This window comes from Aspergillus affinis (genome assembly GCF_023601865.1).
Source record: "Aspergillus affinis strain CMG 70 chromosome Unknown NODE_6_length_556011_cov_87_064024, whole genome shotgun sequence".
Classification (NCBI taxonomy): domain Eukaryota; kingdom Fungi; phylum Ascomycota; class Eurotiomycetes; order Eurotiales; family Aspergillaceae; genus Aspergillus; species Aspergillus affinis.
Window position 1 is genome coordinate 431,666 of NW_026515787.1, and position 22,153 is coordinate 453,818.

The 22,153-nt window shown below is 50.1% G+C and overlaps 7 protein-coding genes across 7 annotated transcripts; 4 read left to right on the plus strand and 3 right to left on the minus strand.

Moving 5' to 3' along the window:
- Positions 1-1,471: 1,471 nt before the first annotated feature.
- Positions 1,472-3,778, plus strand: KD926_009677 (uncharacterized protein; the record flags this gene model as incomplete). Its single annotated transcript, XM_053095714.1, has 1 exon — positions 1,472-3,778. The coding sequence occupies one exon, from the start codon at positions 1,472-1,474 to the stop codon at positions 3,776-3,778; it is 2,307 nt and encodes a 768-aa protein (XP_052960244.1).
- Positions 3,779-5,119: 1,341 nt separating this feature from the next.
- KD926_009678 (thioredoxin family protein) lies at positions 5,120-5,641 on the plus strand (the record flags this gene model as incomplete). Its single annotated transcript, XM_053095715.1, has 2 exons — positions 5,120-5,151; positions 5,344-5,641. The coding sequence occupies 2 exons, from the start codon at positions 5,120-5,122 to the stop codon at positions 5,639-5,641; spliced, it is 330 nt and encodes a 109-aa protein (XP_052960245.1).
- Positions 5,642-6,765: 1,124 nt separating this feature from the next.
- On the minus strand, positions 6,766-7,698 carry KD926_009679 (uncharacterized protein; the record flags this gene model as incomplete). The annotated part of the gene is made up of 1 exon (XM_053095716.1): positions 6,766-7,698. One exon carries the CDS (start codon positions 7,696-7,698, stop codon positions 6,766-6,768), a length of 933 nt encoding a protein of 310 aa, XP_052960246.1.
- Positions 7,699-9,574: 1,876 nt separating this feature from the next.
- Positions 9,575-10,330, plus strand: KD926_009680 (putative metallophosphoesterase domain-containing protein; the record flags this gene model as incomplete). The annotated part of the gene is made up of 1 exon (XM_053095717.1): positions 9,575-10,330. One exon carries the CDS (start codon positions 9,575-9,577, stop codon positions 10,328-10,330), a length of 756 nt encoding a protein of 251 aa, XP_052960247.1.
- Positions 10,331-14,202: 3,872 nt separating this feature from the next.
- KD926_009681 (putative MHYT domain signaling protein) lies at positions 14,203-16,719 on the plus strand (the record flags this gene model as incomplete). The annotated part of the gene is made up of 4 exons (XM_053095718.1): positions 14,203-14,357; positions 14,411-14,975; positions 15,024-15,209; positions 15,268-16,719. The coding sequence occupies 4 exons, from the start codon at positions 14,203-14,205 to the stop codon at positions 16,717-16,719; spliced, it is 2,358 nt and encodes a 785-aa protein (XP_052960248.1).
- A 631-nt stretch (positions 16,720-17,350) lies between these two features.
- Positions 17,351-18,519, minus strand: KD926_009682 (alpha/beta-hydrolase; the record flags this gene model as incomplete). The annotated part of the gene is made up of 3 exons (XM_053095719.1): positions 17,351-17,815; positions 17,880-18,215; positions 18,499-18,519. The coding sequence occupies 3 exons, from the start codon at positions 18,517-18,519 to the stop codon at positions 17,351-17,353; spliced, it is 822 nt and encodes a 273-aa protein (XP_052960249.1).
- Positions 18,520-19,784: 1,265 nt separating this feature from the next.
- On the minus strand, positions 19,785-21,382 carry KD926_009683 (OTU domain-containing protein; the record flags this gene model as incomplete). Its single annotated transcript, XM_053095720.1, has 3 exons — positions 19,785-20,546; positions 20,598-21,031; positions 21,142-21,382. 3 exons carry the CDS (start codon positions 21,380-21,382, stop codon positions 19,785-19,787), a joined length of 1,437 nt encoding a protein of 478 aa, XP_052960250.1.
- Positions 21,383-22,153: the final 771 nt, after the last annotated feature.

Here is a 22,153-nt window from a genome sequence, read left to right on the forward strand (position 1 = left end):
ATAATGGCTGGTCCCAGTCGGCGGTAACAATGGGATTGGGCTTCAATCTGGCAGTCGGTGGGCGACTTTTCCCTTTCCCCCACCATTGAAGATTTTTCCATATTTTTAATTCGATTTTATTTCATTTTTATTTTTCATGTAAGTAGGTCTTTAATTCTGTACGGAGTAGATTAGAACTGTTGATGATGGTTATGTTCATTTACATCCCGTAGAGGACCTGGATCTCGAAGGTACGGCGTAAATTGCGTAGATTTAATATATTTTATTTTATATTTGTTCCTCCCAAAAGAGACAGAAAGCGGGAAGATGCATATCAACCGATTGGGACCGTTTTGAGAGACACTACGCCTTTACGGAGTACATACTCGTCACAGACTCATAGGTAGGTAACTTGAACTAAGGTACAGTACCGCTATAACCCCATGTGACCCAACGACCAACACCAGAGAGGCAGAAGACCAAAACCAATTCAAAATCCGAATCGACTCGGTAAATCAAAACAGAGAAATTCCCAGTGGTTGACGGCCGGGCCCGGGGGCTGTCACGGTGTAACCAGCAGAGCAGATCCCCTGGTTGAGTGACCCCGAAAAAAAAAAAAAAAGGGCGGTTTGTTTGTCTCGGCCCTCGCAGTCCCTCCTTAGTGGACTAATAATTCTAGTTCACCAGGCCAGTCCCTCGCTCACGGCCTCCTTCTGACTTGACTCCTTTGGGTATTGGGGGTTTGGGTCTGTTTTGTCGGGCTCACTTCTTTTTTCCCTTTCTCTTTTCCCTTTTTTCTTTTCCTTCTCTTCTCTTTTTTCATCCTTTCTCCTCTCCTCGTTTTTCTCCTTTCCTTCCTTTTCGCTTTCTCCCCCCCCTTGGGGTTCCTTTCGTTTAATATTTTGGGCATCCGGGGTTATAATCCATCTACCTACCGGAACTCTGTTGGTTTGCCACTCCATGTGGTGTGTGGCTTGGAGTCTCACCACCAACTTGATAGTCCTCCCAAACTACTTCTTCCATCCGTTCGTTCTAAACCAATAGTCCCTCTGCCCCGGTCCCTCTCAGCACCTGGAGATCCTTACTACTTCCCTCCGTACTCCAAACGCTATTCCCTCTTACCGTTGATTTTTTCAAAAAAAAATCTTGTTTTTATTTTGCCTTCTACCTAGCTTCTCACACTATCGCCTTACCAGGTCTCGACTTCCACCCTCGAGCACCTTTACCCGACTCCTATCTTCTATTAATCCTTCTTAGCTCGCCGGCTTGCTCTGATTGCTAGCTTGCTGAGGATTTCTTTTCGATTTTCTTGCTCAAAGGAAAGCTTGAACTCGGGATCCGTTTACTTCACCCGGTCTCGTGCCCGCGCCACTTCGTCTTTTTTTAATCTGTTCCTCCCACCCATGACTTCAGTCATCCGCGCCCCCTTCACATCCGAATTCAGCTCTCTTCACCTTTGACTTTTTAGCGCCGGTGTATGTGAGCGGACGTCATGGCGATATGGCCATTTGGTCGGAAAAGCAAGCGACATACAATCCAGTTGGATAATGGCGCTGTCGAAGAAGCCCGCTTGTCGCAGGAACAACGTCATAGCTTGGATACCAAACCTTCACGCAAGCAATCGAAGCGGCAAAAAAACCGACACTCTAACCCGGTGGGCGACCTCTCGACTTCCTTGAGTGAGACTTCGCCCCCTTCTCAGCCTCATCGCCTCCCTGCACCTACGCCAGACAACGAGCAGGCTATCTCGATGAGAGACGCACGGGATCAGGCCTCCCGGACAGGCTACCGTCACGATGGTCATGCCCCTCGCTCGACCGTCGGTCAGGACCACCCCTCAATAGCGCTGGTGAAATCGAAACGTCCCGAGAATGGCCCCTCGGTCCTGAAAAAGAAATTAAGCAAGCGAAAGGCCTACGAAATCGCCAGAGAGCGAGAAATTCGTCTGATGGCTTCCTCGCCGATTGACATTCCCCACCGTTCATACCAGTCCGGAGACAACCTCTCGGTCGACACCCGCCGACCTCCGAGGAATCATAGTCGACGATCCGATCGACACCAATCCGATCTCAGTCTCTCCCTTCGTGACTCCGCGTCCTCGCTCTCCGATTGCGCGGACTCTTACACCTTCAAAGTTAACGGGCTCAGTGCTTGGACCCCGCGTCCCGTTATCCGATACGTCGAAGCCCCTCGAGTTCCGACCGCCAAGAGCCAAAAAACATCCGAGGGGTCGACCCGGAAGGAAAAGACCCCCGCCGTCTCAGTTTCGGAGGAAAATGCCTACTCGAAGAAACGAGTGGATAGACTGGCCGATGATCTCGATGCGGGCGCCTTGAGGGAGCTGTTGGAAAGAGATCGTCGACGAAAGGAGCGAAAACAGATCGAAGACCAGGAGAAACTGCAACGTAGACTCCAACGGACCGCTGAGCGGCAAAGATTGGAAGCGGAGCGTGAATCTGCGGCTCGTGCCCACCAGGACGGAAAGGAGGACAGTGCCCAAATCCAGCGAGGCCGGCCAGGTGCCGAGAACCACGCTGAAACCGATCGTGCGGGCAGAGATGATGCGTCCAAAGCCAACGAGATGACAACCATCCAGTCTGGCGACCCTGCCGGCTCATGGTTGCGAGATGCTTCCAAGGATGCCCACCGCAAAATCCGTGAATCCACCGAAAGTGTCAGTGTCATCGGCAATATTGACGACAGCTCTATCCGGGAACCGAAGTTGGGCATGCGTCGCAGCTTTGCTCCGTCTCAGGAGATGGCTATGTCGCGAAGTACCTTGCATAGTCCTTCATCTTCCCAGGTCAATGGCATGGGCCGAGAATCCACCTCGGATTTATCACGAACTGTCGACTCGGAGCGACGCCTGTCCGACCACGGCAATGGTCGGATGAACACGATATCGTCGATTTTCCGACGGGGCAGTTCGCGTCTTAAGCGAAGATACCGTGAACGATTCCACGATCAGCGATCAGAAATTTCCAACAACACCTCCCACGAATCTTTTTTCAAGGTGTCCACCCAGTCATCTGGACCGCCACCCTACGTGCCTCCCAAGACGTTCCTGCATTCGGGTACGATCAAGCGCTCTCAGTCCAAGTTCACCGAACATTTTGGAGATGAGCCGCTCTCGCCTCCTGACTCTCGCCTTCAGTCCCCGGACATCCCCGAAGAGCTCGAGGATGAACATGAACCGTCCGCCGGACACATGGTTTCGCGATACCCGATTCCCGGGTCTGACGTGGACCTACCGGATGCCAACGGAAACCCTCACAACTCCTGGACCGGCGAGAGCATCGAAGGCGACGCGGAAAATGTACCCTTGTCGCAGTCGCTGGCATCGATTGATTCCGAAGGATCATGGATGTCCGGGAAGTTCCTACGCCGTATCTCTCAAAGAACAAGCAACCCCGTTCGTCCCAGCCTGAGCTCATCCAGGAGAAGATTGGATGAAGGGAGCGAAGGACTACCGAAAGAAGATGAGGTGGCCAACAACGGCGAGGAATTGGTCAAATTCAGCACCAACAACGACGATCCAACCCGAGCCAGCCACGCGGTCAGCGAAGCCGACCATGATTTCGACATGGTCCAGGCAGCAGCAGCGTCAGAGGAGAATTGGCACGATCATGTTGCGCGGCGGCCAGTTCTCGTCACCCCCGCGATCCGACCGAAATCGAACGAAGGGATCCTCAACTCTGTTATTGCGGATGCGGACGAGGAATTCAGCCCGATCGAGGAGCATTCTGCCGAGTACCATTTCGCCAAAGATGACGGCTATGACAGCGGGCATTGTCACTGAACACCGCTGAGCTGGTGCTAAGAACAGGGCTGCGCCTTTGACTACCGGAAGAATAGCCCCCTTTTTCGGGATCCTCTTGTGATGTGCTGGAACAATCACCGACCACCTTTCAGATTCTGAGCCCCTCCGATTCTATCTTAGATATTTAATATGCGTTTTGAAGTATATACCCCCCCTCCCCCCAGTCACTCTTTTGATGTATCTCTTTCCTTTGTCACACTCTTTTCATATGTTCGAAGAACCCCCCTCCCCGAAATCCCCCCCCTTTTTATATGGCTTTGAACCCCTTCGGTGGTACTGGATTATGCCACCTTTGTATTTCTTGAATGCTCCAATGCGAACTAAGCACCCCCCCCCATATTCCTGCTTAGTGGATTTAGTGTTGGTGGACTTTGTTAGTTCTTGTGTTTGTTGATACCCCCACATCAGCGGAAGTTTGGATGAAGCTTGCAGTGCCTATTGCGATCACGGCGATAGGTGTCCAGCGTTCTGGATGAAAATTATTCTCTCGATAGACTTGGAGCATTCTCATTTTCTTCAATTCAATGGACATTGATTCTGTCATATTGGTTGTAGTAGTATAATCTTAATGGATCTGAATGAGTACCTACTCACCTACTCCGTAAGGTAGCCCAGGCCATCCGCTGGAAGAGAGAAAGAAGACTGTCGGTCTGGATTTGTGATGCTGCCTGAGGCACCAATAACCGAACAATCACCGAAGCAATCGCCGAGATCCAGACCGGATCTGCTTCATAAGCAGCGGGAGCACGCTATTCGCCGCTTTTACGCTGCCAGCAGCTTCCCGTCACCGCCCGAACGTGTCCTCTCGGGTTCTTCCACTGTCAGCTCACCCTTCTTGCCTCTTCTTCCCGCCAGTCAGCCGCTTTGTAACATAGACCAAGACAGACAGACAGACAAGATAAAAAAAGATGCATTCCATCCGATTGACAAATCAGTCCACCACTAACCTGCTCCGTCTCACCCGAGCATCTTGGTAAGCCCTCTAAGCCCTCCCTGCGTCCAACCCAATTCTTTCCGTGTTGGCACTTCACGGTCGGATGGATTACTCATCCCGGCAACGCAACACAACGTCATTCCGGCAATTCGTTATAAATTCCAATTTGTGCCCCTCCTTCACTGCCCCTCATTTCGAGCTAATCATCTTTCGCGACTTTCCATAGTTTTAATTCATCCCGACTTTCCTCCTCCTTCTCTGCTAGATCTCTGTCCAGAGCTTCAATCGCATCAACTCGATCTCCCATTTCCGCATCCAACCAATTCGCTCTTAGACGATCTTTCTCTTCTACTCCCACCGTCCGATTCTCACCCTCATCTGCTAAAATGGCTGGCGGAAACGTTATCGACATCACTACGTACGTTTGACTCTTTTCAATCACTCTCTCCAGTCTTCACAATTGAAGGATCCTTATCCTGTCCCTCTCACCCCTCCCCCCTCAATTCACCCATCTGAACCCTTTCACCCCACTCCCCTTTCCACATCACATTATCAAACCAACCAACCCCCTCTGCAAACCCAAATAACTAACCTCATACCCAAAACCCAGTGAGGCCGAGTTCAAGGAGAAGGTCCTCAACTCCCAGGATCTCGTCGTCCTCGACTGCTTCGCCGAATGGTGCGGTCCCTGCAAGGCCATCGCCCCCAAGCTCGCCCAGTTCAGCGAAGCCTACCCCCAGGCCAAGTTCTACAAGATCGACGTCGACCAGCTCTCCGAGGTTGCCGCCGAGCTCGGCGTCCGCGCCATGCCCACCTTCATGCTCTTCAACAAGGGCGAGAAGGTCTCTGACGTCGTCGGCGCCAACCCCCCTGCCCTGGAGGCCGGTATCAAGAGCCTGATTGCGTAAATGGGATATCCACGCACGTTTCGAGGGTGGTGGAAAATGTTTCATACATCGAACATCAATAACGTATCTTGTGTTTTGCTGAATGAATGATCAGTTGATTGAAGATATCACCTATACATAATTGTGACTTTTCATTTCTTTACCTTCTTTACCTTCTTTTTGTTCCCAGTCAATTAATAGCTGGATCTCATGACCGATTCGGTGCTACTGCTAAGACTGTCGTTGTGATATCTTTTTGTTTTTGTTCACTGTAGACGTGCAGAAATGTAGACGCTACAGTAAGCCCGGTGAAAAATGTCATTTGACAACGAACAGCCACACCCGGACATGACCATTAAAGTTGCCTACTAGTCACCGGCAATAAAATTTTAAAATATCTAATCATAGATCAGATCACCAGACCAGACCAGACCGGTCCGGACTGGGGTCCAATCGACCATGCAGATAACAGATCATGTCATATCGTGTTTGTTTCAGCGTGGGGCCAGATCAGACCAGTGGCGAGAAGAGGTGGTATAGTTATAGTATGACTTGATATAGACTTTCATAGTAGTAGGGAATTGTATACAATCATGAGATAAGATCACATTATGGGATTATAGTACGATCCTAATGCGCCCTTATTACTTTCTTGTCTGGTATCTATACTGATGGGGAACCAGGGACTGGTTTGATTGCGAATTCCTAACTTGATTTCTATCGCAACGAAATCGCAGTCAGTTTGAAATCTATGATCTGCTGATCCTTATGGAAGGATGAGTAGATCCCACGCTATAGAAAGCAAGTATTAATAGCGATAAAGCTACAGTTGGTAAGGAAGTGTCCGTTCATCGATAAGAGTACTATCTACACTGTAAGGCACACTCTATGGACTTCTTTAGAAGTAAACCTGCCTCCCGCTGAACATATTCGGTCAATTAACCTCGCGTATATTAGATTTAGTGAAGGCATGAGTTCAACTAATGTACTGAATGGAGATTTCGCAAGTCTGTTGATTCCCTATCGTTGTACGTACTTGTCTCCTCGCGTGGACGCAGCCTAGACAAAGTTCTATGCACCGCACATCCACTTAAACCAACCGAGCAAAACATCATCATCTCTGTGTATGTCAACAGTTGTAATACTCAGGTAAAGCCCATTTCACCATCCACTCCCTCAAGAACCTGCCTCGCAGTGACCCGATCCTCAGGCCTAAAAGCGAGCATTTTCCGCAACATCACAGAAACCGCATTTCTCTCCTCTTCATCAAACAGGAACATCCCACTCTCTCGTCTCAGCTGCTGCACACTATCCTCGAAGCGATCATCCCACGATCGATATGGATTCCTACCTATGGGCGTGCCATCCTCCGTAAACCTACCATGTCGTGAATCCCATTTCACCCACCACTCACGCGGCAAAATACCCAGAGCACCAACATGCTCGCAGGTCATATCATCCTGGGTAGCCAGAAATCCCTCGAATAACGGTCTTTGAGCGATAAGAGCCCAGATAGAGCACGCAAGGGTCCAGATATCCGATGGGAAAGAGAGGGGCGTTTCAGGTTCAAATCGAGCCTCAGGAGGACGGAGTACCAGGGGCGTACGAGATTCATATTTCGATTCCTGCGAAGGGGAAAACGCTTCGCCGAAGTCTGTGAGGAGTTTCGCTTCTGCGGGAGTGATCTCTTCGCTTGCTTTTCCGAGCCATACAGGAACAACGCCATGGGATGGTATATTAGGTAGAAGCGGTTTGTGTTTGTTGTCTAAATGAATGACGGGATTTTCTCCGTATTCCTGATATAATCTTTCGATGGAGAGCTGGTTGAATCCAGGAGGCATTTCAAGAAGAATATTTCCTAGATGAAGATCCCCATGGACATATCCTTGGGCGTGTATATATTCAACAGCGAGAACTAGTTGCGCGGCTAATACGCGGGCAACATCGAGTTGAAACAAACGAATCCACGATTCATCTTTTAACCCCGCGAGACTGGCTCTTGCTAGAGCCCCGACATAGCAAATATATGTTCCATTTGGACCTTGAATGCTAAACTGGTCCAAGATCGAAGAGATCATGGATTTGCCTAAGGCTTTGCCATAGCAACACCCCGGCGAGGTAGTACCAAGATCCGACAGGATACCGACTTCCCGTGGATTTGAATCCGCCGTACAGACTTTCACGGCGACATATTTCTTAGACTAGGTATCACGAGCAAGCCATGTTGTGGAATAGGACCCGTGGCCGAGCTTGTGGAGGATGTGATATCGGCCTTGAAATTGGTCGTTGATTTGAAGAGGGTGGTAGCCTCCTGGTCGGTAGTTTTCGAGCCTTTCTATGCCCTCGAGAGGTTCGTAGATATGTTGGGGTGTAGAGTTATCAGTCTGTGTCGTTGAGTTCAACGTGGTGGCAGAGAATGCGCGGTGGAATTGGTCAAGGCGAAGCAGTGCCTTTTTTAATCTGTGGCTAGGAATCAGAGAACTCGGTGGTAAGAGAGACCTTCATAAGAGGAGAAAGCCATAACTCGAAAAAAAAAAAACAGTCATCTCATAATGAAAGACAAAGAGTATTCGAGACGTTTGTGGATGCTATAAGACGATATCTCATGGCATGAATGATGGCCGTGAATAACAATTGACGAAAGTAGACATGAGATTCATAGCAATAACCACCCCTTCACCCCTAGCCGCTGGAATTTCTGCTGGCCAAGAATTCCCGCCCAGCCACATCTTTCGCAGTTGAGGTAAAAGGTCTACTCCGTACTAATAAATGATTTCAAACTATGGAGAAGAAAGTATACATCTAATGCACAATGTTATATGGCCTCTAGTATGTACATCATGCAAGGTACACGGATTCAGACGACAAGGTAGACCTTCGCCTTGATCTACTATAACTATAAACAGTACGAAGTCTACCTACAGCAGGCATGTTTTTGAGCTCCGTCTACTTAATGCAGTGTAAATATTCACTGGCGATAATAAAATTTGCCACACTCATGTGCATGATTATTATAATATTAGTACATCCCTCCACCCCCCCCCACCGCTTAAATTAAAAAATCTCCAGCGCAATCAATCAGCAGCTGAACCCTAGCTCTCGGCTACAACAGAGGCGCCATCATATCCACAATCATGCATACCTATTACCCATACGGAGCAGTCGGGTGGGCACTGCACCCTGCACCCTGCGATGCAACTGCAAATCGCTACTAGACTGGTCAATTTATTGGCCATGTACACAGACTGTATACACCGTACGGGGTACTCCGGAGAAAAGGACATGGTTATATGTGGCCTTGGGATTAGAAACTGTGGCCCTACAGATCCTATCTTCAAATCCTAAATATATTGTAGCTAATTCGTCTTGATTTGGTTATAAGCATGTGTCACTAACATAGTCATATTTGCAATATTAATAGGGATTGCTTTTTTATTATTATGATTTAAAAGTTTTTAAGACGGCCAAAGAGGTGTATACAGCTGCCGTTCTAGGTTATCTAATAGAAAAGATACCTAGTTGATAACTAAATATAATACTTTCTAACATGATAGATCTTGTAGAAGAGTTTTTGAACGGGGAAAATAAGTAATATTTAGTCTTCTAGCAGATCTTCGGTCTCTCTGATTCATTTCGGACTCTTACGTCTATGTGACAGGGTTTCGAAGTTCATATCCCTGCCGTCCTTATCCAAGCCTCTACTCATTACTCAAAGTCCGAAATACACCGCAAGATCATCACGAACATCTATCAAACCAAACAGCCATGGAGATCCTATCCAAACCCACAATCAAAACTCGATTTCTCGTCATATCAGACACCCACGGACGCGAAAGTCTCTCCCACTAACCAGCCGACGTCGCCATCCACTGCGGCGACCTAACCGACGGCTCTAAAATCAACGAATTTAGAGCCGCGATCAACCTCCTCAAACATCTACAAGCTACGCTCAAAATGGTCATCGCAGGAAACCACGACTTCACACTAGACGCCCCGGTATTCCAGGAAAAGATCAACGATGCATGGCGCCTGCAGTCCGTGGATCCTATGGAAATACAAAGAGAACACGGCTCTCCCTGTCTAATCGAGGAGCTCTTTAGCGAGGCACAGGAATTTGGCATTAATTTCCTCCATGAAGGAACCAATCATTTCACCCTTGAGACTAGCGCTTCACTGACCGTTTATGCCAGCCCTTATACCCCGTCTCTAGGGAGCTGGGGGGACTGGGGATTCCAGTACGCCGTCCAGCAAGGCCATTGCTTTGCTATAGGGCAAGATGTCGATATCGTGATGACACATTGTCCGCCCCAAGGGATTCTCGATACCACAAAGACGGTTCAACGCGCGGGCTCTACAGATCTCTTTGAAGCAGTTGCCCGAGCTAGACCTCGCATGCATTGCTTCGGACATATTCATGCCGGCTGGGGCGCGAAGCTAGTTCGATGGCGGAAAATGGTGAGTGAGAGACCATCGCATTTAACAGATATTGATAATGGGGAGTCACTTACTATCGCAAGACTTTGTGAATTAACCAGACGGGGACATCTAAACCATGTTACCGAACCAGCCACTGCGTTGGTGATTTTGCTCCTCTACAGCCGGGTGCTCAGATACTTTTTTATAAATGTTGCTATTGAAGACTCTGGTGATATTTCGGGGCACCCTGCATGGTTTGTTGACCTTGAACTTATGAAGAGTGATGAGCGTTGACTTATGTTGATTACCTTACTGATGGCTGGACTACGAATCTACCAGAGATTGGACTTTAATGAATAGAGACGACTGATAAAGCTGATAGGAGATAATACTGAATATTATCATGACTGGCAATAATAACAGAATCCAGTAATTCACCGTGACTGCAGAATATGGAGTACATAGTCTCAACATAACCGAGGTGGCCAGCTGGCTGCACCGGCATGTGCGGCTTTGCGCCCTGCTGCATCCCCTGAGCATGCCTATCTAGCTAATATCTAAGGAAAAGGGACATAGGGCAAAATCGAATACTACGTTACAACGACTGATAATTATATTCCGATCGTCGCTCTCTACTCCACCTCCACGCATTGCTGATCGCAACTGACAGGGCCCAGGGGAGCATGTCGGCGTTTACAGTTTAGTGTCAAATTGTTTCGTCGTGTGTCAACTGTCAAAGCAGTCAAAATGCTACATAATTGCCCATATCAGTTAGCCCGCCCCCCTATCTACTGAAACTATACCGCTAGACTGACTGCTAAGAGGCTAAGGTGGCAAGTGCTTACGAAAATCGCGACTGGGTCCCCTGTCTTGGTCGCGTTAAGTGTTAACTTAGACAGTTAGATTGCTCCGGGCCGGAGAAGACTCGGGGACGAGATCTCGGATCGATCGAAAGGATTTGATAGACGGTTTGTGAACTGTTGGACTTGGCAAATGATAGGGCCCCGTTTGTCCTCGCTTGCGCCGAGCCCAGTGATGATATAATAGAATATTTAATTAGATTAATTGACTTGATCATGATTTCATTTGGAATTCCACTGTCCACACCCACACGCAATGGCGACGTATCCTGGACTCCATAATTCAGCTCAGCCTGGTCTGTAGATCTTGATTGATTCTCCATTCTCCATTTCCCGTGTGTTCCGTTACCCGTAACCGTAGCCGTGGCTATGGGGTGCTGAATATTGATTGTTTAGTTCTAGAGCCCAGATATCGGGTTATATTAACTCGATGGTCGATGATTATGTTGCATAATCGTAGCTGTACATTTACTCTTTCGGGAAGTTCATTGATTAATTAATCTATATCCCAGCTGACTTACTCCCTACGGAGTAGTTAGTCTATTAGTTAGGTTCGACTATAGTAGTAGATTTTTGACCACCTTGAACATGAATTCCATATGCTACGGATTCTAAACCCGGCGTACTAGGGGGAAGGAGAGCTACCCCTGTCGGAACTGGAACACGCTGCTTGCTGAGCACGACGGTGTACGTCGACAATTAGATTAATTCGATATTAACGGGACCCAAGGGACCGGGATGGGATTGGCAGACGATTTGCCACTAGTCGAGAGTCGAGACCGAGCGTTCCGGGTGTCAATTGAGTGGCTCCGTCTAGCATGAGGAAATCCGTCTGGAATTAGATATCCTATTCATTGTACCTTACGGTTAAGGAGAAGGGGAATCATGACAATGCACATTGTGGTTTGTTTGTTGATTCATCTATTATGTATGTTTACAGAGTATGTGGCTTGCATGTCAGTCACACGTGAGATCTTAAATCAATTTGTATCGTCCCATTCGTTGGTTTGAATTAAATGAGGTGGCGCTGGGGGCGACAGGGATCTGTTCCGTAGCCTTGTGTTTGTTTATCGATGCTTCTCTATCTCTCCTAGTACGCAGTATGGGGAAGCGTGACGATCGAGTGTTTACGCCGTATAGCAAGGATTGAATCCGTCATGTCTCGATCAGCAGGAAGGAGAGCTTGGTGTGGTCTGATTGGGGTCCCTTTCTATTCTTAGAGGTTCTCTGGCGTTAGTGATCCTGCGTCGTTTCGTAGTATGCAAGTAGCCACGGAGATGTTCGCTGGAATCTGGAGATGTCTCCTGAGACCTGAGACCTGGTCAGCTAAGGACGGGGATGAAGAGCCTTTGATCCCCTTTACTGCACGGTACTCCTACCGAGGCATGAGCAGGAGCAACGAGACCGGAATACCACCAAATGAGATGCAGGGTGGCTTCTGCAGGCACGGGAACCTTGCTGTAGGCTTAACGCTTGGGGTTAGTTAATTCTGGTAGCGATGGAGGAACACGAGGTGGCCGGACTCCGGAGGATACCGCAGTCAACAGGTGGAAGTACTCCGGACTAAAGACTCCAAGTAAAAATGACAAGCGAGGTTCACCGGGCCTCCAACCGGTCTAACCAGATCGGGGCTAGTAGAGATCCCGATCGGACTGGGGCCAACTCCGTTTTTCCTCGTGCTCAACCAGAGTCCCAGTCCTCCCACTTTCACGTCCCACGTCCTCGGAATTCTTCCTTCCTGCCCTCGCATTGGCCTCGCCATGCGGTCTGCCTATCTGTCGTTGACTCCAGTCACTCCACCCATCACCGCGACGGTTTGATTAATCGGTGTCTCACTTTGGTCCAAGAATCTTATGATCTCGCTTGATTCTCGCACTCACCCGGGTCCCTGCCTGGTCAGCGAACCCCTCCGGTAGAGTTTCGCCTGCGTTGCGGTGCTAAACCGACTAAACACTGGAAGCTGCACTAACGAGTCAAGCTAACCTTTCCCCCTCTACCACATGCCTGCCCGTCGGTCTGACTTAATTTCAGTCCATCCCAGAGTTTCAAGTGGCAAAGAATTGTGTGAAACGCCGTCAATCAATGTCGATTCCGGCAATTGTTCAGCCTGACGATGGCGGAGAGGCATGTATTGACTTTGTTGGTTCTCAACTGTCGGTTCCAACATCGAACTAAATGAATCCCAAACAATTACGTACCTACCATGGGTATGGCCCGACGGCCGATAACGCCGATGTGGCCGTGACCCAGCAGAGTTCCCAGCACTTTGGATCCCACCCTTCCCATTGTTTTTCAGGATTAATAAAACCTTTTCTGAAAGCCATTCCTGTTTGGGAATGTTTACGCTCAATCTGATCGCAAGTCTCATTGCCATTCCTCGGCTGAACACTGGAGAATCGGAGAAGAGCGACACCATTAATCAAGAATGCTGCGGCGCAGCTGGGTTTTGAGTTAGCGCGTTCGAGAAGACCTTTTTGCCAACGTCGATACGCCAGATGCTTACGGCCCAGACCCATCTTTCTGGACACGGAGAATGTGTTTTGATTGATATCCACCAGACAAGAAAAAAAAAAAAAAAAGGAGCCGAAAGTGACTCTGACCAACCAATCCATACCTCCTGGGTCCCTTTCCCGCAGGTCGGGCTGGACTGAAATCTGAATTGCCAGTGCCTTTTGCCCCATCGTTCCCTGGTACCCAACTACGATCTCTGATCTATACTCCGTAGATCCAATCTCACCCGGCTGTCCACAGCGGACTGACTTCACTCGACTCATTCCACTGATTTCCACCCCTCGTGGCTCCGTTTAGTGGCCCGTGGAACCGGACTGAATGTCTCTGCTTAAGCGCGCCCTGATAAATTAACGTACATAACTGAACCAGGGTATATAGGAGTCCAATCGGCACCCGAGGCGGACGGCGACGGACTAGCCTTCCCCTCGTCTTTTCTTCCAATAATCAGCCGCCGCTATATTATACCCTTGGAACTTGGAGGAGAGCCTTCGACCAGGGGCTGCTTGGAGTCTTAGTTCATCCTTAGGGCCTTGGAGTATTTTCACTATTTATTATTATTATCAGGCCCTCCGCGTGGCCGATCGGGTCCTGCTTATGTATCAACCTTAATTCCCGGTCTTCAGTCTTTTCCTCTCTCTTGCTTTGTTTTGCATCCTCTCGTTTCCAGCCCTGTAGTTTTGGTGGCTCTTTCAGATACCGATGCGTTTGAACACACTCTTTTCAATACACTCTTTACAATAACCCTCAATGACCTTGCCGAATTCCTGAGGCGCTTATTTACATCTCATTCGCAAAATGTCGAATGCAGACAGCCGCGAATATGCGGCAAACGTCGGGGTGACATACCTCGCTGGCTACATCTTTCTGTCCTATGTAGTCAGCTTGATGGGGTGCACTACCACGTTGGAACTTCTCCATCGACGGACCTCAAGGGCTGGTTTGTATAACTGGTATGACTACATATCTGGAAGAAGAGAAGACCCTATCTGACCTTGCACTCTAGGTATCTCCTACTCACATCCTCGATAACCATGGGCGGCATTGGAATCTGGTGTATGCATTTTATTGGAAATCGAGCGATTGTCCTTGGCGATGGGGCACCCGACCTTCAGATCCTCTACAGCATGAAATTCACGGGTGTCTCCTTTGTATTGCCCGTGATAGTCCTTCTCACAGCCTTCTACGTCATCGGTGCCAGCGAAAAGGCAGGATATGTTCGAATCACCGCGGGCGGTTTACTGACTGGCGGCTCGGTCTGTGGTATGCACTATGTCGGTCAACTGGGCATCGCCAACTACAGTTGCTCTTACGAGGCTGCGAACATCGCTGGCGCCGCTATCATTGCCGTTTTCGCCAGCACCGCAGCTCTCGGTGTTTTCTTCCGATGGAGAGCGACTTGGACGGATAGTTGGTGGAGACGTGGACTCTGCGGATGTTTTCTTGCTGCCGCGGTCTCGGGGATGCACTGGACAGCCGCCGTTGGTACGACGTACACAAGCCACGACGAAAGAATTAAACACGGCGGGCAGCTGTCTCGAAGTCAGACTGTGATCATCTGCTCTGTTTTGGTGAGTCGTATGACCGTGTATTCTGGGGATCTCTACTGACCAATATAGGCCTGTGCTGCTTGTGGTGTGTTGTCTGCGTGCGCTATTGCTGCTGGTGGAAGCCACAGGAAATCGAGATCCCGGGCTCAGCAGTTGGTCTTGACTTGTGCTTTCTTCGATCCCGAAGGTCGAGTCATGGTTACGCCGCATGCTCATCTTCCCAGCCGGAAAATCGTGGACCGCTACATCGGTAGAGTACGTTCATACTCTTTCTGCTTTTATCGTTCTCATACTGATATGCTTGGACATCTAGACATTCAACGACGACGATCTGACCCGAACACACCCAGCCTTTCTCTGGGCCTTCCGAGCGAGCAGGAACTGGCAGTTGGTTAAGGATGTCATTCCTTTCATGAGAGGTCGGATCGAGTCGGATGAGGCGATGATGGAACACTACATTTCAAAGGGCGTCGTCTCTGATCATGATACGGAACTGCAGTCTAACTTTGACGATTTGTTCAAGCGCCACTTCTGCGTGGCTGCCCAAGATCTTGCCGATGAAGTCCGACAGCCATTGCCGGCCCTGGGTATGCTCTACGATGATGTTCTGGCCACCACTGCTCCGCACTCGCGCTTTTCTCGGGCTATGGGATACTCGCGGCTGCGGGCCGGCAAGGGTCAACTGTTGTTCACCGTGCGTCAGCTGAAGAAACAGGATGCCACGCGTATGGCCTCGGCAGGCTTCCGATTCACCACAATCGAGAATGTCACCTCGATCTTGGCTCGTCGGATGCATGTTCCCACCAGCATCTTGGGTAACCATCTACGAGATATGCGCGACTATGCCACCTCCAGCCGAAACTTCGAGCCGGGAGTTCACCTGGTTTCCTTCGTCATGCGTCCTACCATCCACGACCACTTCGAGGTTCTCACCGCGAAGGGAACCGGGAATCCACTCCCGTCGATGTCGTTACAGACCAAACGACTCCAAATCCAACACCTGGAATTGATCGCACATATGGAAGGATGGGCCATCTCCACATGCTTAGATTGGCTAAAGTCCGATACTGCCCGATCCTACATCGAAGTGGACGAGTTCCGCCAGCAAATGATCCGAGCTATGTCAGACATGTGCTCCGCCCTTCCCCCCGACGTCAACGCCGCGTCCAAGTTCTCAGCACGCCCTCTCATCGCGCCCTGCCGCGGATCCGGCGTTGATGATGCCCAGAACTGCGTGATCCTGCCGTTCTGCGTCGTCGGGTCGCTAGACACGCAGGTCTCGAACCCAGATTACACCTTCACGCCTCTTCGACTGTTCCGTGTGCAACAACAAGTGAACGATGGAGTCGCCGATTCCGGTGGATTCGCCAAAGAACTCGGCCAGGAGCTATTCTACTCGAACGTCCGGTCCAGTTCGGCCACGGATTCCGACATCACCCAGGTCCCGCCGTCCTCCCGATCCGGTCTACAGTTCTGGAAACGCAAACAGGCGGGATCCGAAGTCCGCAACGTTTCACAGGAGTCTTTCGCTGATAAAACCATCACGCCAGAGATCATGGTCCGCCGAGAAGTCAAGGTGGATGTTGCGAAGCTGGCAGAACCTACCGTCGAATCTACCCTGGGAAGACACGCGTCGCATACGACCGTGGTTGCCGGTGAAATGGCATCCAATACGTTTGTTGACGAGCTGTATAATCTGTGCTATTCCCCGGGCGTGCGTCTACGACCGGATCCGACGTTTTCTCGTCCATCGACCCTAACGTGAGCATCTTGGGGTTATCTTGAATAAAACATCCAAGGCGCATCAGCCTATAGGGTATGCGACCTCGAAGCAATCATGTGTAATTGCTGTGGCCAGCGTCCGACTACTTTAATATCATCTGCAAGACCAAGATCATCCGATATTGATATCTTGACTACCCTCTTGACAGTATGTTCCAGGTGTACATGACACCTCATTTGAGTGTTACTGTCACGGCGAGCAACAGCGTGACTCGTTGCCTCTATCCCCGGGACCCATACCGTTCCTTGCCAGGGGCCAAAGAAGAGGGACCAATCCTCTTGTCCTTCCTGACTACCATCCCACTCTTCTCTCATTTGTTCTCTTTAGAACTTGAACTTACATAGACCGAGCATGGCACCTCATGTAGGCCTGTCGTGTTATTCACTTTTGCATGTCTGTATTGTACGAACATGCATGATAATTATTGAATGAATTATATACCATATACCTGATTTCTTTTTCTTGTTTGAAGAGAGAGCCCTACTAGATGATTCTCTTCTCTTTCAGGAGGCCAGGGCACATAGACCATCTAGAAAACACACCACCCATCCATCCATAACCAAACGCTCCTCCCCTCCCCTCAACACCTCACAACACACACCTCCCCAGAAACCTAAACCCCCAACCTCCCAAGAACCCCCTCCATTTCTCCCGCCACAAACCCCGGCTGATCCTTCTGAATAAAATGCCCCGCCCCCGTAGCCCTAACCGGCCCCCTCGCAAACCCGGGCTCTGTAATCCCCACCAAGTCCTGGTTATACCTCTCCCAGGCAGGATTCACATACAGATTCGTCAATGCCTCAGGAATGCCCATTTTCGTCGACTCCGTCGCAAACGCATCGAAGTCGTGGCCAATGACTGTGACGTAGGGATGACCGCCCTGGGCCGCAGGGCCGATGAGCTTGGGCTCCGAGGCTTCAGGGAGAAGGGTAGCGAGGTTCTTGCGAGAGAGTGATTCTTTGTTGGGGGCGGTGGGGTGAAAGATTCGAGTTGTGTTGGCGCGGACGGCGCGGAGTGTTTCGACGTTGACGGTTGGGGGGCAAGTGCTTGGAGGGCGGGAAGTCAGGGTCGTCTGAGTCTGGGAAGATGGAGACGAAGTCAGAGTTGGAGAGGATGCTGTCGAGGAGGATCAAACCGGAGACGGAGCCGGGGTATTGGGCCGCGTAGAGACGAGCAAGGGCGCAGCCGAGGGAGTTGGCGACGAAGATGAGGCGGAGAGAGTCTGAGTCTGAGTCCGTGTCTGGGGGGCCAGGGAGGCCCAGTTTGGCCGGAATTAGCTGGACTAGGAGTTGGTGTAGGTCGTGCACGGCGGAGAGGCAGTCGTGGCCGTGCGAGGGGTCCTCAGTGACGGCGTCCTGGGGGTCGCGATCGGTGGTTTGGCCCTGGCCGAAGCGGTCATAGGTGAGGAAGGAGGGCACCGCGAGGTCCTTGGTTTGGCGGAGGGTGGTAAGCTCCGTGATCACGGGCTGCCAGAAGGCCTGGGGGAGACCGAGGCCGTTGAGGAAGGCGATGAGCGTTGGTGGAGTGGAAGAGGTGTTCGGGCGTTTGGAAGGTATAGCTCAGCTTTGCGCCGGGCTTGGTGGAGAGCTCGATGAAATTGACGTCGACCATGTTGTGTGGATGCTTGTGTTTGTTTGCAAATGGTTGAATCCGGAAGAGTAGAACGTGGCAGCGAATGATGGATGGATGAGGGGTTTTATAGTCGACGGAAGCTCATGATAAGCACAAGGCTGAAAGTCATCCGTAGCGGGGTTCGGGAACTTTAGACGATTTGTTGGGCATGACGATAGTTGAGAATGCCGTTCGTGGGGACTAAACACGAATTTATTTATGGAGGAATGATTTGTCGTTGTTTTGGCCCCCAACTAGCTCATTTAGTTTATTAAAATGACTGCCCTAAGGGTCCGATGATGCCGCATGATAGTGTTGCCTTCTAGGCCAAGTGCTTTCGTCGTGGACAGGGAGGATGACGGGTTAGAAAAGCCATAGCATAAGAGGTTAGTATATGCCATGAAATTTAATGATCGAGAGGCGGGGGATGTGAAAAGGAAAGGAAAAGAGTGGTGGAGTGTATAGATATCTAGACGCTAGGGCGGCACACATCCATCGGCCCTACTGATGTTGATGGAAGATATGATCAACTAACAGGAGGGTTTTCTGATGGAAATAAGCGACAGACTACTCATCAAAAGAGTGCTGTTGGACCAGTGGTAATCCACCCAAAGATGCGATTGAGAAACATCGCATCGTTTCTCAGGCTAATATGCTGACTAGAAGAGCATTTTAAAATAGAACCCAAGCACAGTACTTAAATGAAGACCAGAAACCATAGATCGTTACTGACTGACCAGCAAGCAAGTATAGTTGATTCATCTCTAAAACCATATACCGAATATGCTTCTCTATCCAGGTGAAACCCTGCAACAAGTCCAGAAACCAGTACCAGAGAAAGACAAGATCATGTCGAACGACCAACGTTGGATGGGGAGCCAACATGAAACTGTCGAGTTCCTTTCCTCCTGGGAAAAGATATATAGATCCAATAAATATGGAAATAAGTGCAAAACAAAACCACCCAACAAAATTGGTTTAAAACTTTTTTGATGCAGGTAAGCCTCCCAATGCAGATCATGTCGAATCGATGCATGCCACCCTGTGATTCAAACGCCTTTTTGAAATGGTAGAGAAAGTGATATAAGACCGAGCAAAGAGAGCGAGCAAGGAGAAAAGAGAGATAAGGTAAGATAGTAAGGCACCAGGAAGTAGATAGGTCAAATGAAAGGTCGTAAGGTCGCTGATATCATCCTTCATAGATAGATATCGTGTAAATGAGAAATCAACCGCTTGTTCGCTAATAGGAGAAAAAAAATGATCCAGGTCTAAGCGGGTAAACAGAAAGAATAGATAACTCCCAACGCGCTTTGTAATGCACCCAGAAACTGGTGGAAGCCAAAGTATATGAGGTGGTCGTGACATTCGTATGCGTGACGAAATTCATCCAAAGAACAGAGCGGAAAGGATAGACAAAAGGATAGTGATGGTGTAATCTAAGCCGCTTGAGGAGGGTTGCGACTTCGTGAGATGCGCTGGCTGCGTCGTGGTTTGGGCCCTTCTTTGAGTTCGCTCGGCTGGCCGAAGACCTCATCCGGGACAGCAGGCTTAGGTTTAGCCTTGGGTTTCTTCTCTTTGATGACGGGCCGTGGCTTTTCTTTTTCAGCCTCCGCCGAGGTCTCGTCTATATTCTGCTTGGTTACCGTCTTCTCAGCGACCGCATCCGGACTGACGCGCAGTCGAAGGGAGACTAGATCATTCTGATCGTCCCTGAAGGCGATTCCCACCGTGACGTCGGGAAGAATCCGTCTCTTTTGATCTCGGGCTCGACTGCGCCGGACGGCCGGACGAGGGTTCTCCTCCGAGTCACTGTCATCGGCAGAGCGTTTACTTCCCGTGCTGAAGGGCGATGATGACCGGGAAGAGGTAGACGGTTGAAGACGCGATTTCATGATGGCTCGGGAAGTCGTCGACTCTGATGGCTGTGTGTTGGCAGTGCTGCTTTCCCCCAGTAAATTCGTAAATGCTCTATCAATATTGCCTCGGCACTGTTGAAGCATTTCCACAATAGCGTCTCGATCATATTTGCCCCCGAGACCCTCCTGGATAGCCGAGATCTTCCACGGACTAGCCAGGTCTACGACGGTACTCGTCGCAGCAGATGCCTCTTTTTCGAGCTCTTTAGCATATTTGGGAATCTGCGGCAAGCCCTCGTGGGGACCATGCGTATGCCGTACCGAAGAGTAATGATGAAAGTCCTAGACGGGTCAGAACAGCCGGTAGGCAGAAAGAAATATAGGAAGATTTACGTGAAAAGCAATATGAACCGTTTCCCGCTGTTCCTCGTCCGGAGCATGGACGTCACGAAAGTTCTGGATCCCGTACATAGTATAGACATTGACGTCCTTTTTGAAAGACTGACAGAATGCCTGGATCTCCTCCGCTCCTCCCCAGACACCCCGTTTCCGAGACTCGGCCACCTTGGAATCGAAGCTGCGCTCCTTGTCCTTGGCAGAGACCGAGACCGGCGCCGGACTGGAAGAGGAAGAGGAGCGACACGCATGTCGGGCTGCCGACGCGGCTGCACGTCGAGGAGCCCGACGCTCCCCACCCACGGCGGCTATGAAGCTCATGAAGTAGTCCCGATTGGCGGCAATGTGATCTGCCAGACGGATGCGAATTGGATCGGCGTGGGAGAAGTCACCGTAGAGTTGATCGGAGAGCGCGTAGTAGAGACAATTGCCTACCATTGACGGTCAGGAGCCAGGCGATCCAGAGTAGTGGAACCGTTGCAAACTCATGGCTTGTGCATGCAGACACCGGTCCAATCAAGGGACGGAGGGTAATGCTTACCGTCACCTTCGGTGGGCAGAGCATACAGCCCTAATTCGTTGAGACACGGGAGTTTCAGAGATGCCGCGTCTTCGGGTTTGGGACGCATAGATCTCGGGAGATTGGATTGAGTTAACTGCGGAATTTGCTGAGAATGCTGGATCTCGTCTAGCTTAGCGGGAGGCGAGGGAAGGGAGTAATGCTGCTGACGGGCCGGCGAGACAATGGGCACGATTCTGCCACCGTTGGGAACATCCGCCATGATTGGAAAGTAGCTCTGCCCGACGAAAGGCCCGCATTTGTAAGGAAGAGCGAGGGAAGTAAAAAGGAACCAGAGCTTCGTCGAGCAGAGAGCAGAACGAAGGGGAAGATAGAGAGAGGAGAGGGATAGAAGAAGAGAGGAAAAACGAAAGAGAGAGAGAGAGAGAGGACAGAAGAGAGGGGAGTGAGGGAGAAAGAGAGGAAAGAAAGAAAGCAAGCAGGCCCCAAAAGCGCGCAGCAGACGGGGGTGGGAACTGGAAATGGAGTGAAGAGAAAGAGAATCGGGGATCTGCTGCCGATGCCTGCCTGAGGTTGTGCACACGCGACTACGCGAGGCGGTCAGTCCATTGCGCGCTCCTGATTGGCAGCCGCCACGTGAGTGACGCCCGACGATGACGAGACTCGATTTTTTTTAGGTGTTCTCTGTGTTCTCTGGTTTGTCCTACATGATCCACGAGGTGCTGGGGACGGGAGGAGGATCCGATCCAATTGATCAAAGAATATTCACCGGTAGAGATCGATCTCTTTGGACATGTCGGGCAGACAAAGTCATTGTGATCGGTGTATCGAGGCACACTGAACTACACCGTATAAATTACGTATTTTTTTCGATTCCCGATGACTAACGCGTACTTGACACGAGGCCTTCACTGTGTGGAAATACGGTATTGTAACTCTCCGAAAGATACCCGTCGAGACTCCGCAATCCGGGGAGAGACAGAAAGAGTCGGAGTCTCGGAGACAAAGACCACCCCCTCGCATTGTTTCTCCT